The 17,834-nt window shown below is 45.9% G+C and overlaps 1 protein-coding gene and 1 long non-coding RNA gene across 7 annotated transcripts in view; one reads left to right on the top strand and one right to left on the bottom strand.

The window, feature by feature from the left end:
• LOC121676882 overlaps nt 1–627 on the bottom strand; it is a 20,433-nt gene extending 19,806 nt beyond the window's left edge. Inside the window, exon 1 of the long non-coding RNA XR_006020644.1 lies at nt 316–627. This is a non-coding gene — a long non-coding RNA (uncharacterized LOC121676882). The remainder of the gene's footprint in view (nt 1–315) is intronic.
• BICDL1 (BICD family like cargo adaptor 1) overlaps nt 8–17,834 on the top strand; it is a 46,185-nt gene continuing 28,358 nt past the window's right edge. For all 6 annotated transcript variants that reach the window (XR_006020641.1, XM_042053906.1, XM_042053908.1 and 3 more), the window contains exons 1-2: nt 8–328; nt 4,947–5,162. Coding sequence is in view for 5 of the 6 variants with exons in the window: in XM_042053906.1 (XP_041909840.1) it covers nt 8–328; nt 4,947–5,162 (537 nt within the window). In the remaining variant the exon portion in view is untranslated. The remainder of the gene's footprint in view (nt 329–4,946; nt 5,163–17,834) is intronic.

The raw sequence follows: 17,834 nt of genomic DNA, 5'->3' as shown, positions 1-17,834 counted from the left end.
CAGGGCCATGTCGGCGCCGTGCCTGCGCCTGCCCGCCGCCGGGTCAGCACCGGCGGAGGCGGACAGCGCCGGCGGCATGGAGCCGCCCGGGGCCGCCGCCCTGGAGCTGGCCCTGGAGGAGGAGCTGGCGCTGCTGGCCGCCGCTGGGGAGCCGCCGGAGCCGCCGCCCGCCGCCGCCGCCCGCGACCCCGAGCTGCTCTCGCTGATCCGGCAGAAGGAGAAGGACCTGGTGCTGGCGGCGCGGCTGGGCAAGGCGCTGCTGGAGCGCAACCAGGACATGAGCCGGCAGTACGAGAGGATGCACAAGGAGCTCACCGACAAGCTGGAGGTGAGGCCCCGCCGCGCTCCGCCCGGTCCCGGCCCCGGTCCTGGCCTGCGGGGTCTCCCCGCGCAACGCGGCCCCTTCCCCGGCGAGTGCCGGGGGCGGGCGGCGGGCGCAGGCCCTGCCGGGCAGCCCACGGGATTCGCTGTGGCCGTGACGGGGAAGAAGGATTCTGAGCAATGCCTGCGAAGCCTGGGGGAGGCAAAGCTGCCGTTCTCCCCCGCTCCTCCCGGCCGAGAGCCGGCATGTGGGGCCGGGGCCGGGCTGCAGCACCGCGCTCCGGAGGCTCCTGGGGGACTGCTCTGCCCCAGGACCACCTGGGAGAGATGTGTGCGACTGATCTCGTCACAGAAATACCTCGGAAGGTAGATTTGACAGCAGGTACTGAGCTACAGAGCATATGTGACCCTTATGCTAAGCTGTTGCAGCTAAGGCTTTCGGCATGGCAGGAGATAAGCCCTAGTGATACATCGCTGTTAGTTGTTTGCTCTGAAAAATGCCTACAGGTATCTGGAGAGAGCTGTTTGCCAGGAACTCGGTGGGTTGAGCTATTTATTGATTTTTAAAGATAAAATAGAGCTATTACAAAGAAAAAGACTTGTGGAGGCAGCTTTTTTTGGAACAACTGTCTTGCACAGTTGTGAGAGAGCCACTGTTACTCACTCTTCCTCAGAGGTACTCTTGAAATTGTATTTCTTCCAGTAAGTAATACTGCTTAGAAGGCTGAGACAAGCCTCTCTCACCTTTCTGGAGAGAGTTTGAACAGTGCTGGATTAACATTCACATTTCAAGTCACAGCCCTAGACCAGTCCTTTCTGTACAGTCCTGCATATTCCTGTATTCCTTCCTCACGGACTTAACATTTCTCAAGTTCAAGAGGATTTGTGAGATTACTGTATGCCTTTTGTTCTCCTGACAAAAATTCCTCTCTCTTATTAAACTTGTCACTTTACCCTAGCTGATCCCTTCCTCTTTGCATGGGAGTCTCTCTGCCTTTGCTATTCTAATAGAAAAGTAGTGAAGGTGACATTTGCTCAGTGTTGCTTAGTGGCTCTGTTTATCAGATTAGAATTTCCCAGAGTATTAAAATTTGCCAGAGTGAATGTTTCCAGGGTGATCTTTAAGCAAGAACAGACATGTGTGGTGTTGTGCTGACATGGATTTCCTTAGGAGTTGGAGTAAAACCTTTCCTACCATTAGAGGAAAAATGCACAAGTTTAGGTATCCACTGAGTTGCCTCTTAGGGAGTTCAGGAGCCTCAAATACCACTCATTGTTTGCAAAAGGTAGAGGTGAAAGGGAGAAACTATGACTTGATAGTACTTTAAATAACATCCCATGAATGGTTTACCTCTGGTCTCACAGGCCCATTCAGAAGGTAAATGAAGAGATTGTAAACACAACCAACTGTTAACATATTTTCATCCCATTACTATCACCCTAACTTCCCAGTGGAATAACAGATTGCTATTTTCCAGGCTACTTGTCTGATAGGAGTTAGTGTTATCTGCTTTAGGGTCAATTTTTTTCCACTGGGTTTGGCAAATTTAACCCAGTGCTGCTTCACACGAAAAATCAAATTTCAACATTAATCTTCTAAAAAACACAAGCTTGATAATCCCAGCCTCTGCAGATTAAATCTTGGCCTCCTCCTGTTGCCACTGAATTGAATAAAACTTCACAATAAGCTTTTTGATTTCAGAGGAGCAGAGAGGAAGGACACAGAGCTGCTCCCTCCTTCCCTATGCTGAGAACTTTCTGATGGTGACAAGAAGCAAAGTCTCAGATGAGATCCTTGGTGACAACCTGATATAATGATGTTTAAGTAGCACTTAGAAGGAGATATTTTTCTCCCAGTTCACAGTTCAGAATTGGTTACAAGAGCTCAGTGAAGCCTCTCCATTTCAGCCAAGGTACTGGTCTTCTCTTTGGGTGCTTTGCCTCAAGATTAAATATGTTCTAGTTTTGTGGGTTCATTGTTGAGGTACAGCATTCCTGCCATACACCTACTCTGGCAAACCTTTCACTTCACAGCCTGAATTTAAATCCATTTCTAATCATGAAATATAAGTTCTGTAATAAATTCTGCTAGGTGATCCTAGAGAGTTTTATCTTCTGTAAGGGATTAAAACAGTTAATACTGCTGTTCCTCTGACACAAAGGAGCCTGCTGTGTCCAAGCATTTTACAGTATGAATGCTCTATATCAGCTGGGAAACTCTCCCCTTGGTTTCATCTCTTTAGATGAGGACCAGCCCAGCTCAGTTAAGTTGAAGAGAAGCTGTTTTCAGAAGAAAACATCTTCTAGAAAGAAGTTCTGTGTAAAAATCAATGAACAGCTCGTGAATGGAGAGACACTCAGGAAACAAGAAACTCCCCTACTGAGGACAGCAGTTTGCCCTATCAGCACTACGTGCAGAAATCCCCTCTCCAGATCTGCAGCCCTGCAGGTGGTGGGGTGAGGGCAGGCTAGAGGAGACAGCTGCTGGCAGAGGCAGGAGGGACTAGTCAACACAGCTCATCTGGGTTATTCAGCGTCTCTGTGCCCCACTGCACTCTTCTGGTTTCTCTGTCACAACAGAATAAACTTGATGCTCTTCACCTCCCTGTAACTCCAGCCTTTGTGATGGCCATTTATGTGGGCTGTGTCTAGTGGAGATTTTCTTTTGCAGTGAAGGATTAAAGTGCTTTTTAAATGATTGACAAGTCTTAGCAGTGGCTTCTGAATCACATTTGGGTGTCTGGGGCACTTCAGCTGCGGTACTGCTCCTCTGCAGGCTGAAGTTCCATCTTCCATTTAGAGAAGGCCCTGGATCTTTCTAAACGTTGCCTAGCAGTGAAAGAGGCAGAGCTATAAAAGACAGAATTTTCAGCGTGCCGCTAAAAGTGAAATTGTGGCTGCTCCAGCCACGCTTGGACTACAAACAAGATTTCTTTGCAATGGTTGTCATGGGCCAGCTGCTGGGATCTCATTCCTACCTATTGCATTAAAATACTTATATTACTGCTTAGCTCTCATTTGCAAGGATGCTTACTCTTTTAGTGTCTGAAATATGGGGAAATCCCCTGCTATGGGGCACTGTTTTTAATCAACCTTCCCTCATATTTAAGGGTTTTTCATGTAAGTTGGGAATTTGCAGAACAATTTAGAAGGGCACAAGCAAAGTGCTGCTACACTGAGCTGGAAGGAGCATAGGAAAGAATTTGGGGTTCAGGTGAAGAAAGAGAAAACATGGCATCCGCATGGCAGAGCTAAAAAGGTGGAAGATTAGCAATACACAGACCAGAGGGCCGGAGAGGAACTGGAGGGTTTTGACATTCAGATCTGCTCGGAAAGGTGACAGGGACCCTGCCAGGGAGGCTCTGTGTCATCAGTGATAGGCACCCAGGGGAAACAGCCCCCTCACAGCCTGTGTTTCCAACAAGCAATAAAAAGCCACTTCACATAAATGCAGTGCAATTTTCTTTTCTGCCTAGCAGGCTTATTTTTCCCTCCTATCAGAAGTGCCATGGGAATTGTTCACCAGGGAGCAATTCACCTGGGAGAAATATGCAAGTGCTACCATTGTTTGACCCATTGCGTTTCTGTTCTTTTCTAAGACACATTCCTAAAAGACTGGGGAATCTGAGAGAGAGTAGCAGGAGATTATTTTGGGCATCAGAGGACAACCAACAAGGAGAGGACTCCCGCTTTTCAGGTTTCCCTGCTAATCCTGGGATGTGCCCATGTCCCCAATCTGTGACTGTTCTGAAAGTAAATGTGTGGCTTCAGTCACCAGGGGAAATTCAGAGTTTTGGAGCAGGAATTCTTTCAAATGGGCACAACATAAATTTACTTTGACCTGATTTGCAGCTCTGTTTCAGTCAAGTCCTCATTTAACTGAGCCTGTAAAACATGCAGAAGTTTCACCAGATTTGTACTGTCCCTCATTTTCCAGCCAATCCAAAGCAGAGCAGAGTCTCTAGAACTGAGAGTGGTTTCTAAGAAACCTGAACCCAGAACATGCACGTACATAATGTCTATAGCAACCAGTTCATTGCATCCATTGCCATTCCAGAGCGGACTGCATCAAACAGTGGAGTTACTGTGCACTATCAAACTCTCAGACAACTAATTAGGTCAGAAATAGAAAGAGCAAATGGATAGATGATTCAGCTGTTGTTCATGAGACCCATATGACAACAAGGATGCCTCATCTACATTCCTCACCAACAGTAAGGGTACAGTTTGTGTATTTTGACTATAAAGGCAATTTAAAAAGAATTATGACACTGACCACTGAAATATTGCTTTGGAGTTAAGACGGGCTCTGCTAAATCAATTGCTCTGTCTGACCTATATATTCTGCCTATTGACATGCAGCCTACTTTACTCTTTTGGCAGTTATTTCAGTGAAAATTCAATGTGCTGAACTCCAGAGGCAAAGGACAGGCCAATTGCTGGAAATGGAAAATGGCTTTAGTGCCAGTGACCTGCCCTGATGTGGAATTGCCATCTTCATGGCATTGTCACACTCTAGCACCATTCTCTTTACTGCACAAGGTTTTAGCCCTAGCATAGATGAGGAAAAGGAGACATTCACCTTTTTTCTCTCCCTTCCTAACCTCTTCTCCCCCATCATTTAGCACCTGGAACAAGAGAAACATGAATTGCGGCGGCGATTTGAGAACAAGGAAGGAGAGTGGGAAGGAAGGGTGTCTGAACTGGAGAGTGACGTGAAGCAGCTGCAGGACGAGCTGGAGAAGCAGCAGGTCCACCTGCGCGAAGCCGACCGGGAGAAAACGCGTGCTGTCCAGGAACTCTCTGAGCAGAACCAAAGACTCCTGGACCAGCTCAGCAGGGTGAGTCAGCTGGGTGGCACAGCTGGGCATGGGACAGGGTCACAGCTCTGCTATCATCCACCTCTGGGGCAAAAGAGTGAGAAAGCTCCCGCTTCCAGGAAAACAAAGGTTTCTGCCTCTGGTCATGTTACACAGGTGTCCCAATAAGACATGCTGCCTTTAAATTGATTTGACACCTCTAAGGAGTGATGCATTTCTTTGGCAAAACAGTTGTGTTTCTGGGTTGAGTGGTCATTTACTGCATAGTTGTTCAACTGTTTTTGTATCTAGAACTGATTTAGAAAATCTCTTTCTAATTTACTATTAGGCTGAACAAATGCAGCATGCAAGAAAAAGGCTAATCTGCAACAGTGGGGTGAAAGGCTTTTTGCAGGTCTCCCTTTTTTGAGATACGTTGGCTGTAATGTTGTAGAATTGAACATACCATATCATTCTTGGATGGTGTGTCACTACAGATAACTTTGCCATGGTTAGATGTGTGAGAACCTACTGAAATTCCTTGGAATGGCATGTTTCATCAAAGAGCTTAACTTGCCTCTGAATGAAAGAGGATTTATAGTGAGGCTGCTACAAATCAGCCTAATTGACTGAATACTTGCAGCATGAGTTTCTTTCTGACAGCAAAAGACTTAACAGTTCCTGCCTCCTTCCCCCAGAAGTTAACCTGTCTTCTGGAATTAAGAACCTTGGTTTTTTTTCTCCCCACTGGACAGTTACTACAAACCATAATTTTAATTTTTGAGAACACAGTTACTCTAGCAGACAAAAGCATTTGCTTGTTATCAGTTATTCCCAAAACAGCACAGAACAAAAACACACACGCAGATTCATGCTGAAGAGGCCCATCTCATGCTGTAAGAACATCTCTCAGACTAGATTCTGTCAGAGCTAAGTCTCTGGGGCTGACATGTGGATTTTACCTATGGGAGGGTGGACACCTCAACCACAACACTAGGACCAGAAGACTCTGAAGTGGGCCAAATGTACAGGTCTTCACTCAAGCTGTGTATGTGGTTGTCCTGTGCCTCTGGAGGTGAGAAGAGCAAGTCTTGGGTATGACACTCTGTACTGACACTTGAGGAAATCATTCCTCATTCCACTGTAGATTTTCTTGTCAAGGATCAATGAAGTCATTTAGTCCAATTTGTTTAACTGGCTTTAAAAAAAAATACAAAAAGACCTAATCTTCCTTACTCAGGAATGTTGCTAAGTTTATCCATGTTTTTAAAGCAATGTGTCCCAAGTGAGCTACAGATCTGGACAGAGTATATTCCATATACACCATGAATGAGAGATTCCACCCAAGATTGCACAAGCCCTGTGTTGTGTCAAGTTTCTTATCCAGGGCTAAGAGCTTGGCTCCCATCAGATCTGGTGACTCTCAGTAATTTTCTGTGTATGTATGATTTCTGTCATTGACTGGGGAATGTAAGATTTGTTATGGTCCCAGCATAAGCACAAACTGGAAGAACGGACTAGAAGATGGGAGAGGCAAACCAGACAGCTTGTTTTGGGCTTTCAACCACATGGGATTATCCTCACATGACGCTTGTGCTACAGGAGCCTCTCACAGTCAGATGCTCAGAGAGGCACTCCACAAAGCCTTGTCAGAAGAACCACCAAGTTAAGTCTACCAGCATGTGGTGTCCGAGTGTGGGTTTTGTTCCCTTAACTCCCTATTAGTGCCAGAAATAGTCTTCATTGACCCACTTCAGAACTGCCACATTCAAAAAAGATGAGTATTGGTGCTGCCCTTCCCATTCCAGCTCAGCCCTGCTCCCAGCTTGGAGGACAGTTTTTCTCCAATGCAGATAAGCTCTGATAGACTCAGAGCTCATGTTTGCCGAGGTGCGATTCAGTGCTCATTGAGTTTGTCACCTGGCCAAAACTTGCCAGTAATTCAAATATAGCAACGGGTATAGCAAGCTTGTAAACAGTCTTCCCACAGTCAGGAAAACCTGGACAAATTGAAAGAGAGTGGGGAACGGTCTGTTGTCATTCTCAGGGCTTTAGCTGAGGCTTTTTAAAATCCCAGCATTATATTAGCACTTGATTCCTGGCTACTTAATATTCCATATTTGCTGCTCCATAGTGCATTTGCAGTCTCATGTGTCTGGTCTCTTATTCTGAAGAGGTTACACATGTAATCCCTGAGGCAGTGGGACTGCCTAAACCCTGCACCCATGTAGTTCTGGCTCCTGTTACCACTTAGGCTTCCAATTAATAAAAAGGACAAATAGAGCTGCATGGATGTGCTTGCCCACAGCCATATTGCCATAGGTTGGAGTCTTGCCTGGGGTCATGAACTGAGCACTGGGAGAGGAAAAGTCCTACAAAGAGGTGCTGTTACAGCTTCTGTGACCTTTAAGGTGTTGGTGGTACCCTCCTTGTGTTCCTGGTTCTGCATTTTGCACCTGCCTTTTGTGTCACTGTGGGTTGTTTGGGAGCAGAGGGTTATGAGAAGTCTGGGATAAGGTGATGAAAGCCTTATTCAGAGCCTCAAGTCTGCCCCATCCAACACTCTATCCTGCTTCACTCACAGGACAGAAAGATGGGCTTCTCTCTGGTAGAGTCATTCTACAGTAGTAGGTACTGGCTCTTTAAATTTGAATTTCTACAGTTTTTAACAATTAACACCTCGTGGCCCCATTTAACAACACTTGATCATCTCTCTCTTGGAGAAGGCACTAGGCTCTGTGTGTTGAATGACAGTCAGCCTCAGGAGCTGCCACCCCACATGTTCCTGCTTGTTTCTTCTGGATTCCCTGGGTTTCAGCCTCTTTTCCCTCAAAGCAGGGCAGCAGCCGCCATCTCCTTCATCCTGCCCCTCCTTCTTCCTGCTGCTGCTGCCATTCTTTCACCAACTAATTAGGCTTTAGGACATTTTTTTAACCCTGCCTTCCCCAGAGATGAAAAGGCAATGCAAGCACATACTCACTTTGTCTAAACCTGGCACAAATGCCAACCAACCAAGCACACACACCCACACAAGGACAGCAAAGGAATCTGGAAAGTTCTGTCTTGCAATTAATGCATGGGACTGAAAAAAATCCATTGTCAGTTCTAGCAAAGACTGATAAGGAAAACTTAAGGATAGGAATTTTAAGTCTGTTCCAGCATCTAAAAATTAGCCTTTTTCCTCTGTCACCAAGAGGCTGAAATAAGGTCCTTAAAATGGTTTGAGGTCTTCCAATGAGGTGATGATATAGGAGAACTTTAAATATCTAATAATAGTAAGTAGGCTATAAGGAACTTTGCCTCATCTTGAAATACAGCCTTTGGTTCTCTGCTTTTAGCCTGAGGTTAGAACAGCATTAAACCATGGGGAAAATTTGGTTGGCTGGACTGGGAGCATACAGTGAAAGACATGATCAAAATGCCAAAGAGCAAGTTTTAAGACCTCCACAGTATTTTTTAATTTTCTATGTGATGATTAAAATCCCTTCTGCACATTGCTTTGATTTCCTTCCCCCTGCCTCAGCACAGCAAAGGGTGCAGGAGCTCTCAGCAGTGTGTCCACACCAAGCTAAATGCTGAGTTTACCAAGAACTGTAGAGCTCCTGATGAGCAGTGTACCAGAGTACAAACCACTCACCAGGACCAGGTGATATCAGAGATAAAGTATAGGAGTCTCTTGTCTGTTCTTGACCATAGGAGTCAAAGAACAGTTCTGCTGAGAAAGTCAAGGCTTGGGAATTATTACAAGTTCTGTTTCCAGCTCCTTCAGTCTCTCCCATCTGTCTCAGTTCCCCACTAGGATAAAAAAAAGAAAGAGAAAAAACACAAAAACCATAATCGTATGCTTTCTGTCCTTTTATGGGGGAGTGTGTATAGGGAAAGGTCTCCTCTTACATGTGCCCACAGCAGGTAACACAGCAAGAGTCCTGTCCCCACCTTTGGGCTTCTAGGAGTTACTAATGCAAATAATAATAACAAGCAGTTGTCTTCTATAATGAGGCAACATATTACTGCTTTGTCAGGAAGTGAATGAAAAAAGACTTTCACGCTGTTTCTGAGTGCCTTCAGCAGATGGCTTTCCCACACATTTCCTGCTCCCCAGCTCTGTCTCCTGGAGCTGTTTGCTGCATGTAGCTTGGGTGAGGCTCATCCTTCCCAGTTCAGCTGGGCTTCTTTTATGGTACATGGAACACAGGGGAACGATTTCACAATGTCAGGCTCAGGTAGTTTTTGCAATGCAAATCTCTTTCCAGGGGCAGGGGAAGAGTGTCATCTTGCACTGCTGAAACAGCTCCTTGTGTTTAGAGAGGAGTGCTGGGCTGCTGTGGCATCCCTCAGAGGGGCCCTCAATCACCAACTCATTATATTCACTCAGCATCTAGAGCCAGCATGCTGCTACAAAGAATGAGGTGTTTCAGTCAATTCCTCTGGTACAGAAAGAACAGGAGCAGCCAGCACACAATTGTCCAAAGAAGGTATTATTTACTAACCACAAAACCCTCCTTTCAGTAATATTTCAATTGAAGTTTCACACTTCATGCTCTTAACATGCAGCATGTTAGAGAACTGGCAGGCACTCCCTGGCTTTGATTTGAAAGAAACAGGTTTTTATTTAAGAACAAGCTGACCATACTGTATTCTCCTTTCCAGATTACTTGTATTTTAAATACATCCTTTTATGGTCAAGAGCAGACAAGAGAGGCACGTCTGTTGTCAGTTATTAATTTGAAGAGATTTTTCCGAATGGTTGGTTGCTGGGTCTGTCAGCATAGGAACAATGTTGGTTTTAAGAAATTCAGATTACTCACTGAAAAAGTTACTAGAAGAAGTATGCTGGGCAAGATGCACTGGTTTTGCCATGCCAGAGATTTGTAGCAATTACACTATGAATTATGTCTTTAATTCCTTATTTTATCTATTCAGGTGCTTAATGCAAGTCTCACTATGTTTCTTGTTTATTAAGCTGTCTCCAATAGCCCAGCAGGGTCTCATGGGAGCTCCATCCTTAGCACAGAGGCAAGTGAGGCTGAATTTGAGTCCTGCTTCAGGGGGTTTATTTTTAACTAGACAAAGATCCTGAGTGGACCTAGGCTAAAGAAGAGTTGCTTTGACTATCCCTACATTTCAAGGTGCAGATTAGCCACTACACTGAATTATTTTTCATAAAAACTCTCCAGTTTTTGCTCTTCAAAGTGTTTACTGGACCTATTCAGCAAGTAGCTTATTATGAGGAACTCCACACTGAACTCCTCAAGCACATAGCAAATCTTCACCTGCATCACCACTGAGCAGTCTAAATTCAATGGAAACAGGAGATTGCAGGAGAAAAGGCAGCACTGCCTCCTGTTGAAGGGGCTGAAGTACCTGCTTGTCATGGCAGCCTAGGTGGGGCTGCTCATTCCTTGGGGGAAGGCAGACAGCCCTTGAGCAATGTTTTGTGCCTGGCTTAAGGCTCACTCGTGTCACACATGCTGAGGTGAGAGGAAACAGACACCAGCACCAGACAGAGCCAAACATTGATTCCAGCAAACCTCCCAGTAAACTCATTCCTCAGCTCCCCACCCCTCTGGAGCATCAGCAGATCCTCACGCCACATAGCCAGATCCCTGATCACCTGGGGAATACTGATGAGAAAGGCTCCTTCTGTCCAGTTGCTTCTACTCTAGCAGAGAGCACTTTTTAATAATTCAGCTTCATGACACATCAGGCCTGGAGTACTGAGGCTTTCCATGATAAAGCTGTAAATATAGGATGTGACTGCAGCTGTGTGTTCTCGCCTGCAAAGTCCTTTAGTGAAATGATTCAGTCCCCTAGAAGGTAATGAAGAAACACCTTGAGGTCACTGCTGAGTGGCACTTACCCACCATCCCTCTAGAAGAACAAGGAGAAAGGCTCAACCCTCTGCTGAGAGTCAGTCCAAGTCTGCAGCACCCATTAACCCCATTTTACGACACACAGAGCGTTGGGACCCAACAGGAACAGGGCCATCCAGACACCAAGGAATAAATACAGGAAGTGCCAAAGAAGTAATTTCAGCAAACATAAGGAGGAGGCACCCATACAGAATTTGCCCAAGGATTTTGCACACACTCACTTCATGAAAGATTTTTACTCTTGAGTCCTTTGGTTTAAGTGCTGATGAGCGCTGATAAGGAATGTGCGGAAAGAGAATGGGTTGTAGTGATAGGACAAGGGGGAATGGGGACAAATTAAAGGAAGGGAAATATAGGTTACATATTAGAAAGAAGTTCTCTCCTATGAGGGTGCTTAGACATTGGAGCAGGTTGCCCGGGAAGGTTGTGGCTGTCCCAAACTTGCAATGTTGAAAACCACGTTGGACAGGGCTTGGAACAGCCTGGTGTAGTGGGAGGATTCCCTGCCTGTGGCAGGGGAGGTTGCGACTAGATGATCTGTAAGGTCTATTCCAATCCCTTAACGTTTCGTGCTTCTATGAAAGCCGTGCCTGGAATAAAACAGGAGGCAAAGCCCTCCCTAGGAGAAGGATTAAACTACTATTAAGGTTAAAAAAATAACTGTTACTGTTAAGGCAGTGGAAGTACACAAATCGCTGCACCTGGGCAAAAGGATGGCATCCCTGGGTCCCAGGGGCTGGGTGGGACCCTTACTCTCCTCTGGGGCAGGGAAGCATCCCCTCCATTCCCGGGGTCCCCTCGCTGCTTGCTGGATGGCAGCACGGCACGCCCCAGCTGGTGATGTTGCTGTGGCAACGGGGTGTGATTTCTCTGCTTGTAATGCCACGACACGCAGGGAGACGCAGGGAGACGCACTTGTGACGTCCGAGGCGGGCGGGCGGTGGCCGCGGCCCGTCTGCCACCCCCGTGGGCTCGGCTTGCTGCCAGGACGTGTTCCCGCGTCGACTCTGCGTCCCCCGCGGGCCCCTCCCTGCCTTTCTTCCTCTGCTCACGGCAATTTCCCCCCCCCAAATCGTGCTGGAGCTGTCCCAGCCCAAGGCAGCTTGTTGGCTGTACCATCCACAATGAGCTCCCGAGCTCCTGCTGGGGGACAGGTAAACATTTTATATCCTGAGTGAAAAGAGCCCCTTGTGAGCAGGTCAGTGAGCAGCAGGATGACCCTCCCCCCACCCCGGGCTTGGCACACAGCATCGCCCGGGACATGGCACCGGAGAAAAGATTGTCTGCCCGAGCTACTGAACCTCCAGGCTGTGCACGGCTCATCTCACACCCTCAGAGGCTCGTAATGCTTGGATGGCGCAGCAGAGGCTGTCCCGGGAGACATCACAGAGCTACACCTCCTGTCCCACTGCCACCCCCTTTCCCTGGGCAGCACATCTGCAGGAATGAGTGTCCACAGCACTCTCTAGGACAAATACACGTAGGTATAAAGCCCTTGGTAGTCAGCCATACACTGCACTTCAGCTGAGCCCAGCTCACAGCCCAGCTTTCTCCTCCAGCAAGTAGTCCTAGAAGCGATTTCGAAAGTTCATGCAAGGCTTCTGTCTTGAGACGTCAGCAGCACCACTAAGCTGTGAACATCTGAAGGCCAGAATCCAACATAAAACTGAAGCCAAACTTGTCCTGGAGTAAGGAGGTAAAATTCTGAATGAGTCCTTTCCTCCCCTGTGCACTGCACTAAAAATTCCGAGTGGCTATTTTGTTTAGGTCCAGGTTGTTTCTTGGAATTGTTTTATTATGCAGTAGCTCAGAGGTAGGAACACATGGGCAGAAGAAGTCTTTTCAAAATATTTCTGCTTATTCACACTTGCTGTAAACACTTCCTTCTGGAGATTCTGGAAAGTAGGACACAGAAGGTGTTTGTATCCAGCCACTGCATTACTAGCTAGAACCAAACATGATTGAAGGCTTTGCAAATATCTACATGAGAAAAAACCAGTTAAAAGCATTTGATCTTTAAAGACCCATTCTGGGTTATAAAGTTTGCACACTTTATAATGAAAGTCCTTAAATTTCTTCTTTTTTCAAGCAGACTTGTTTTTTCTAAACATAATTTAGTAGACAACAGCTGAAGAGGGAAGTCTCTTCTACACTGTGAGGGGCTTTTGGGTGCTCTGATTACCCATGAGAACAGAGGCTTCTTGCAAAACAGCCTAGAGCTTAACCAACATTTTGTTTAGAATGGCATTTAGCAAAACCCAGTTTATTTTGAGCACAGATACAGGATCAGCAAAACACTCTTGTTGACTTCTGGTGGCCACAATGCAATACAGAGCTGGCTCATGCTTGGCAGCACCACCACAGGGATGGGAAATGCCACCTCAGATAGGGACACAACAGCATCCAGAGGCAAAGGTACAACAGGGAACAACTGACAGATGAGGACATAAGCCAAAGGACCTGCATGTCAGAGCAACTGGAAGAGCATTTAATTTTGAGGAGATAGAGGCTAGCCTAAGAATCTCAGTAGGTATCCTTCTGTAGAGGCTCAGTTCTGTAGATGCCAAGATCTGCAACAGATTTCCATCATAGATGGGATCCCTGTCACTGTCTGAGGGGAGACTGCTGAGGTCAGAAGTGTTGGGAACAATTCCATTAACTGTTCTTGCCCTCTCCTAACTGTTCTTCCCTGGAAGGTTCTAATGTTGAAGCATGGAAAGAACATTTTTGAAAGGAAGAACTGCTTGGTTAGTTTCAGCTGGTTACCAAGATTAGCACAGTAATGCAGATCATAGATGTAGAGCTTTCACAGAACACTTGAAAGATCTGCAGATGTTTGGGTAACTAAAGCTCATTGGATTTGCCCTTTAAATGGAATCCCTCAGTTCCTTTGCACTTCAGTGCACCAAGATAATGAAATTTAACCTTGTGATTGCTTTGTTCTCTACATCCTTGAAAGTCGATTCCTGAATCCACTTCTAGATTTGGCACAGTTTTGTAGTGACAAGGGTCCTCTTAGAAAGCTGTTCCACTTGGTGTCTATTTAGCCTGAGCTGTTCCTGGTTACTTGTTGAACAAAGCACCATTGTATTTGGCTGTCTACAAGCTCAGATCCAGGAAAATGGAAGTCCTCTACAATTCAGGTATAGACCAGCAGATTTTTCACTCACACGAAGACCATTAGACAGGTACAAACCTTAAGACTTGCTGGAGGGAAGGGTCTATACTTACAGAAGAGATCCATAGTCCCAATTGCTTTTGCAGGTGAAGTGTTTCAGGACTAAAACACCCACAAATTTCAGGAGAAGGATGCCTTTTGGAGAAGTACCTAAAGAGTTCTCCATTGTTTCTTTACTTGGTTAGCAAGTGATGTGGCATAGATTCTATTGGAACACCAGGAAACTGAGGCACTGACAGACTAGGCAGTAATTATCAGTGTAAACCAATAAACAAGACCCTAGTGAACAAAAAATCTCCTCTCCACTCAAGCAGAGTATGCAAGAGTTTGAACTTTTCTCTTGATCTTACAGAATGGGGATGCACTGGGGTGGGGCTTTTTGTTTGTTTTTAAGGTGTGGAATAGGAATTTAGTCATCTGTGTCCCACACTGACAGCGTGACAGGGTAAAGCTAGTGGTCAGACATTACTCTTTGACCGAGTATAAGCTTTATTCTCCATGTCCTTTACAATAACGGGCAGTGTGTATAAATTGCAGGATAAGAATTAGACTGATACTAAAAAAAAACAGCTGTAAGTTTGGCTGAGTAGAGGAGATAGCCCAGAGATTCTATAAGGTTTCCATCAAAGGAAACTTTTGGGAAGTGGCCAAGTAGCCACCGGTCAGGCAGGTCTGGCCAATTTTTGCACTGATACAAAAAGAACTAGGCAAAGTTAAGTCTGAAAGAGACCTTCTGGGGTTTCCGTTTTATGCAGGCAAGAGTTTGATTAACATCAGGTCAAGTCTTCTTGCTATTTATGAATACTAAAGAATGCGGCAGAGAAGCCTGAGGGAATACTCACAAGGAATAAGTGATCTCAAAGGCCTAGGAACTGGCTTGCATTTTCACTCTACATGGACATAAAGTAATGAAAAGGTGAAAAATGTAAACAGGGCATTATTCAAAATGCTTGAATAGACTCAGATTTTCTGGGAGTCATACTTTTCAACAGATTTTTGTTTAGAGAAGCCAAATGAGAAAGCCTGGAATTACCATGTTTGTTCAAGAGATCATTTGTAGAATGTAACTGTGATACTTGTCTAAATAATATCTATTGATCAGCTATGAAGTTGCACAGGGATTTGCCAACTCATATTATTCCTGTCGGTTTGCCTCTGTTCCAGAGAGATTTCCCTAGGCTTTACTGGATGTTGTACTTCACTTTGTGCACAAATTCTTCCTAAATGTTGTGCTACTCAGCCTTTATTTCCCTCTCCACCTTGGGACAAGGGACCAGACTCTAGTGAAGTCTAACTAATAAATATTTAAAGCTTTAAGAGCTCCAGGCAAATGCTTATGAAATTGATGATTTCATTAATGTCACCTCTTCCTGGGGCCTTCCTGTGCCTGAGGCACTGGTGCCATGGGCACAGGCCCTCACCCTGCAGAGCTGCAGAAAGCAGGGGTCTCCTGGTCTTGGGCTGCTTTATCAGCAGAAGCTGCAATAAACCAGTCCAGGCATTATCCAATCCAGCAGCTCAGTTAATCTCTGCTTACCCAGATTAACTCTGGCATCATGAGACACAGCCCATCAGCTGCAGGCTGGCTCTCAGCATCTCCTTCCTTTCAAAGGAGTTATTTGCATCCGGCATTCAAAACTTGGGAAACTCCTTCTGTCTTCCCATCCTTCTTAATCATCCATCAAGCCACAGTATCAGAGACTAAGAAGGGCAAACTGGGGGAGAGGGAAGAACACAAGCAGCTTTCTCCCTCGTTGCGGGTCACTGCCCCACCTCAGCACAGGAGGGGAAGATTTGCCCAATGTGGGACAGATCCAGACCACACAGCTTTAGTGCTCCTGATCCCAGACATGAGATCCTCCGACAGTCTCTGACCCTTTTCATGGCCAGGGAGCACCCCACCAAGAAAATACTTTGCTGTATGAAGCTGACAGTGCAGAAACCTTTCCAAGCATGAACTTGCTCAAATGAAGATACTAGCTCTCCAGCTTCTTTTAATCTCCCTAAGCAGAGCTATAAGCCACCCCAGGTCAGGGAAAGTGCATAATTGACCAACATGCCTGTCCAGATCCATATACCAAGTAGGCCATGGTGCTAACCCTGCCCACAGCTCAGTGAATCTGACACAAGCACCCAGAGGCAGGTGTCTGTGGTGCAGCTGGGCTCACCCTGGGGACAGGGATGGAGGAATGAGCAGGCTGGCTGTAAAGCCATGGACAAAGCACACACACCTCCACGCCTGTAAGTACACGTACACCACCACCTCTGCTCTTCTTCCCCTCACACCATTGCCAGCCGAGACCTTTGCATGAGGCACCTGCAAGTATTTCAAACACGTGGACAGTTTTCATTAAGCCTCTGTCAGCACCACAGACTGAAATGGCTTCTTTACACTGTTTATCCTTGTGTATGCTGTGCTGATGCCACAGAGTGCAGGTGTCTGGACAGGGAACTCACAGCACTGCAAAAGCCTTGTCTGCCCCTCCCCACAGCACTGGATGCAGGATAAAGAGGAAAAACTCAAGGCCAAGCTGCTGCTGCTTTAAGTTCACAGGGACATTTTTTGCATGTGTATCAGTCCTCCATATTCATCACAGAAGAGGTAGTACTTCAAAGGCACTCAAATAATCACTTCTTGGTGCATTCCACCAGTATCATTAGGCAAATGTTCATAAATACCTTTCTCACATATCTTGTTTCACTCAGATTATCCTTGTCTCCTTGGCAACTGTCAGATGATGTATAATGCTAGCAGGGGATTAGCCCCAATGAGCCTCATAACCCTTGTGTAAAATCTGACTCTGTGAAGGGACCTGGCCAAAATACTCTCCTTTCCTGTTTAAGTGTTGCCATAAACAATATTAAATCCTAGACCCTTTCAGCAAACCTGAGTAAGGATGAAAAGCAAGAGAGAGCTTTTTAAGTGGTAATATTTGTCTTGTCCTCCAGATAAATAAGTTTGACACATGGGTATACTTGGTGTTTCACAGTTTGACATGTAAAGCTGTATTTTGAATCACTACTTGAGAGCAGGTTTGTGCTGAAAACTTGGCTCTAATATCTTTATCTTCTTCGTTCCTTGTTGTCAGTGGGGATCACACTGGGAAATTCCAAATCCCTACAAGAGCTTAACAAACTTATGCTACACTTCAACCTATTAATTTCTGAAAACTCCCTGGGGTTCAAGTCATCACTTGGTGTGCACACACTGTCTGACATGGATTGCACTGAGACTTTCTGCCTCTGAGCAAGCAGCGGTGGGTTGCACCCTCACGCCCCACTGCTCAAGCAGACATGACCAAAGCATCAAGTCAAGGAGTTTCGATACATGCTCCACTTGCATGAAGCTTGTCTCTACTCCATATCTGGGTCTGTGTACTAGTTTGAAAACAAACAAGTGGGAGATTGCAAGTCAGAATTATAATTTAATAGGAAAATGAAAATAAATGCAATAGTACAAGAACACTGACAGAGTCAGCATACAACCTGACACTGTGTTAGTCAGGGTGGTGGTAGCAGTCAAGATGAAGTGGTTCTGTTGAAGAGGTGATCCTGTAGAAGGGTCTGGTCTTCACCTGAAGGTCCAGTGGTGGCTCTTGTCCTCTGGGAATCCAGTCGGTAGAGCTGCTTGTGCTGTTCCAAACCCCAGATTATATCTAGGTG

Source organism: Corvus kubaryi, unplaced genomic scaffold (genome assembly GCF_017639235.1).
Source record: "Corvus kubaryi isolate FWS band 111438036 unplaced genomic scaffold, C.kubaryi_AGA036_p1.0 split1-37173, whole genome shotgun sequence".
In the NCBI taxonomy this organism is placed as follows: Eukaryota; Metazoa; Chordata; class Aves; order Passeriformes; family Corvidae; genus Corvus; species Corvus kubaryi.
The sequence above is the reverse complement of the archived record's forward strand: the minus strand, read 5'-3'. Positions and strand labels throughout refer to the sequence as shown.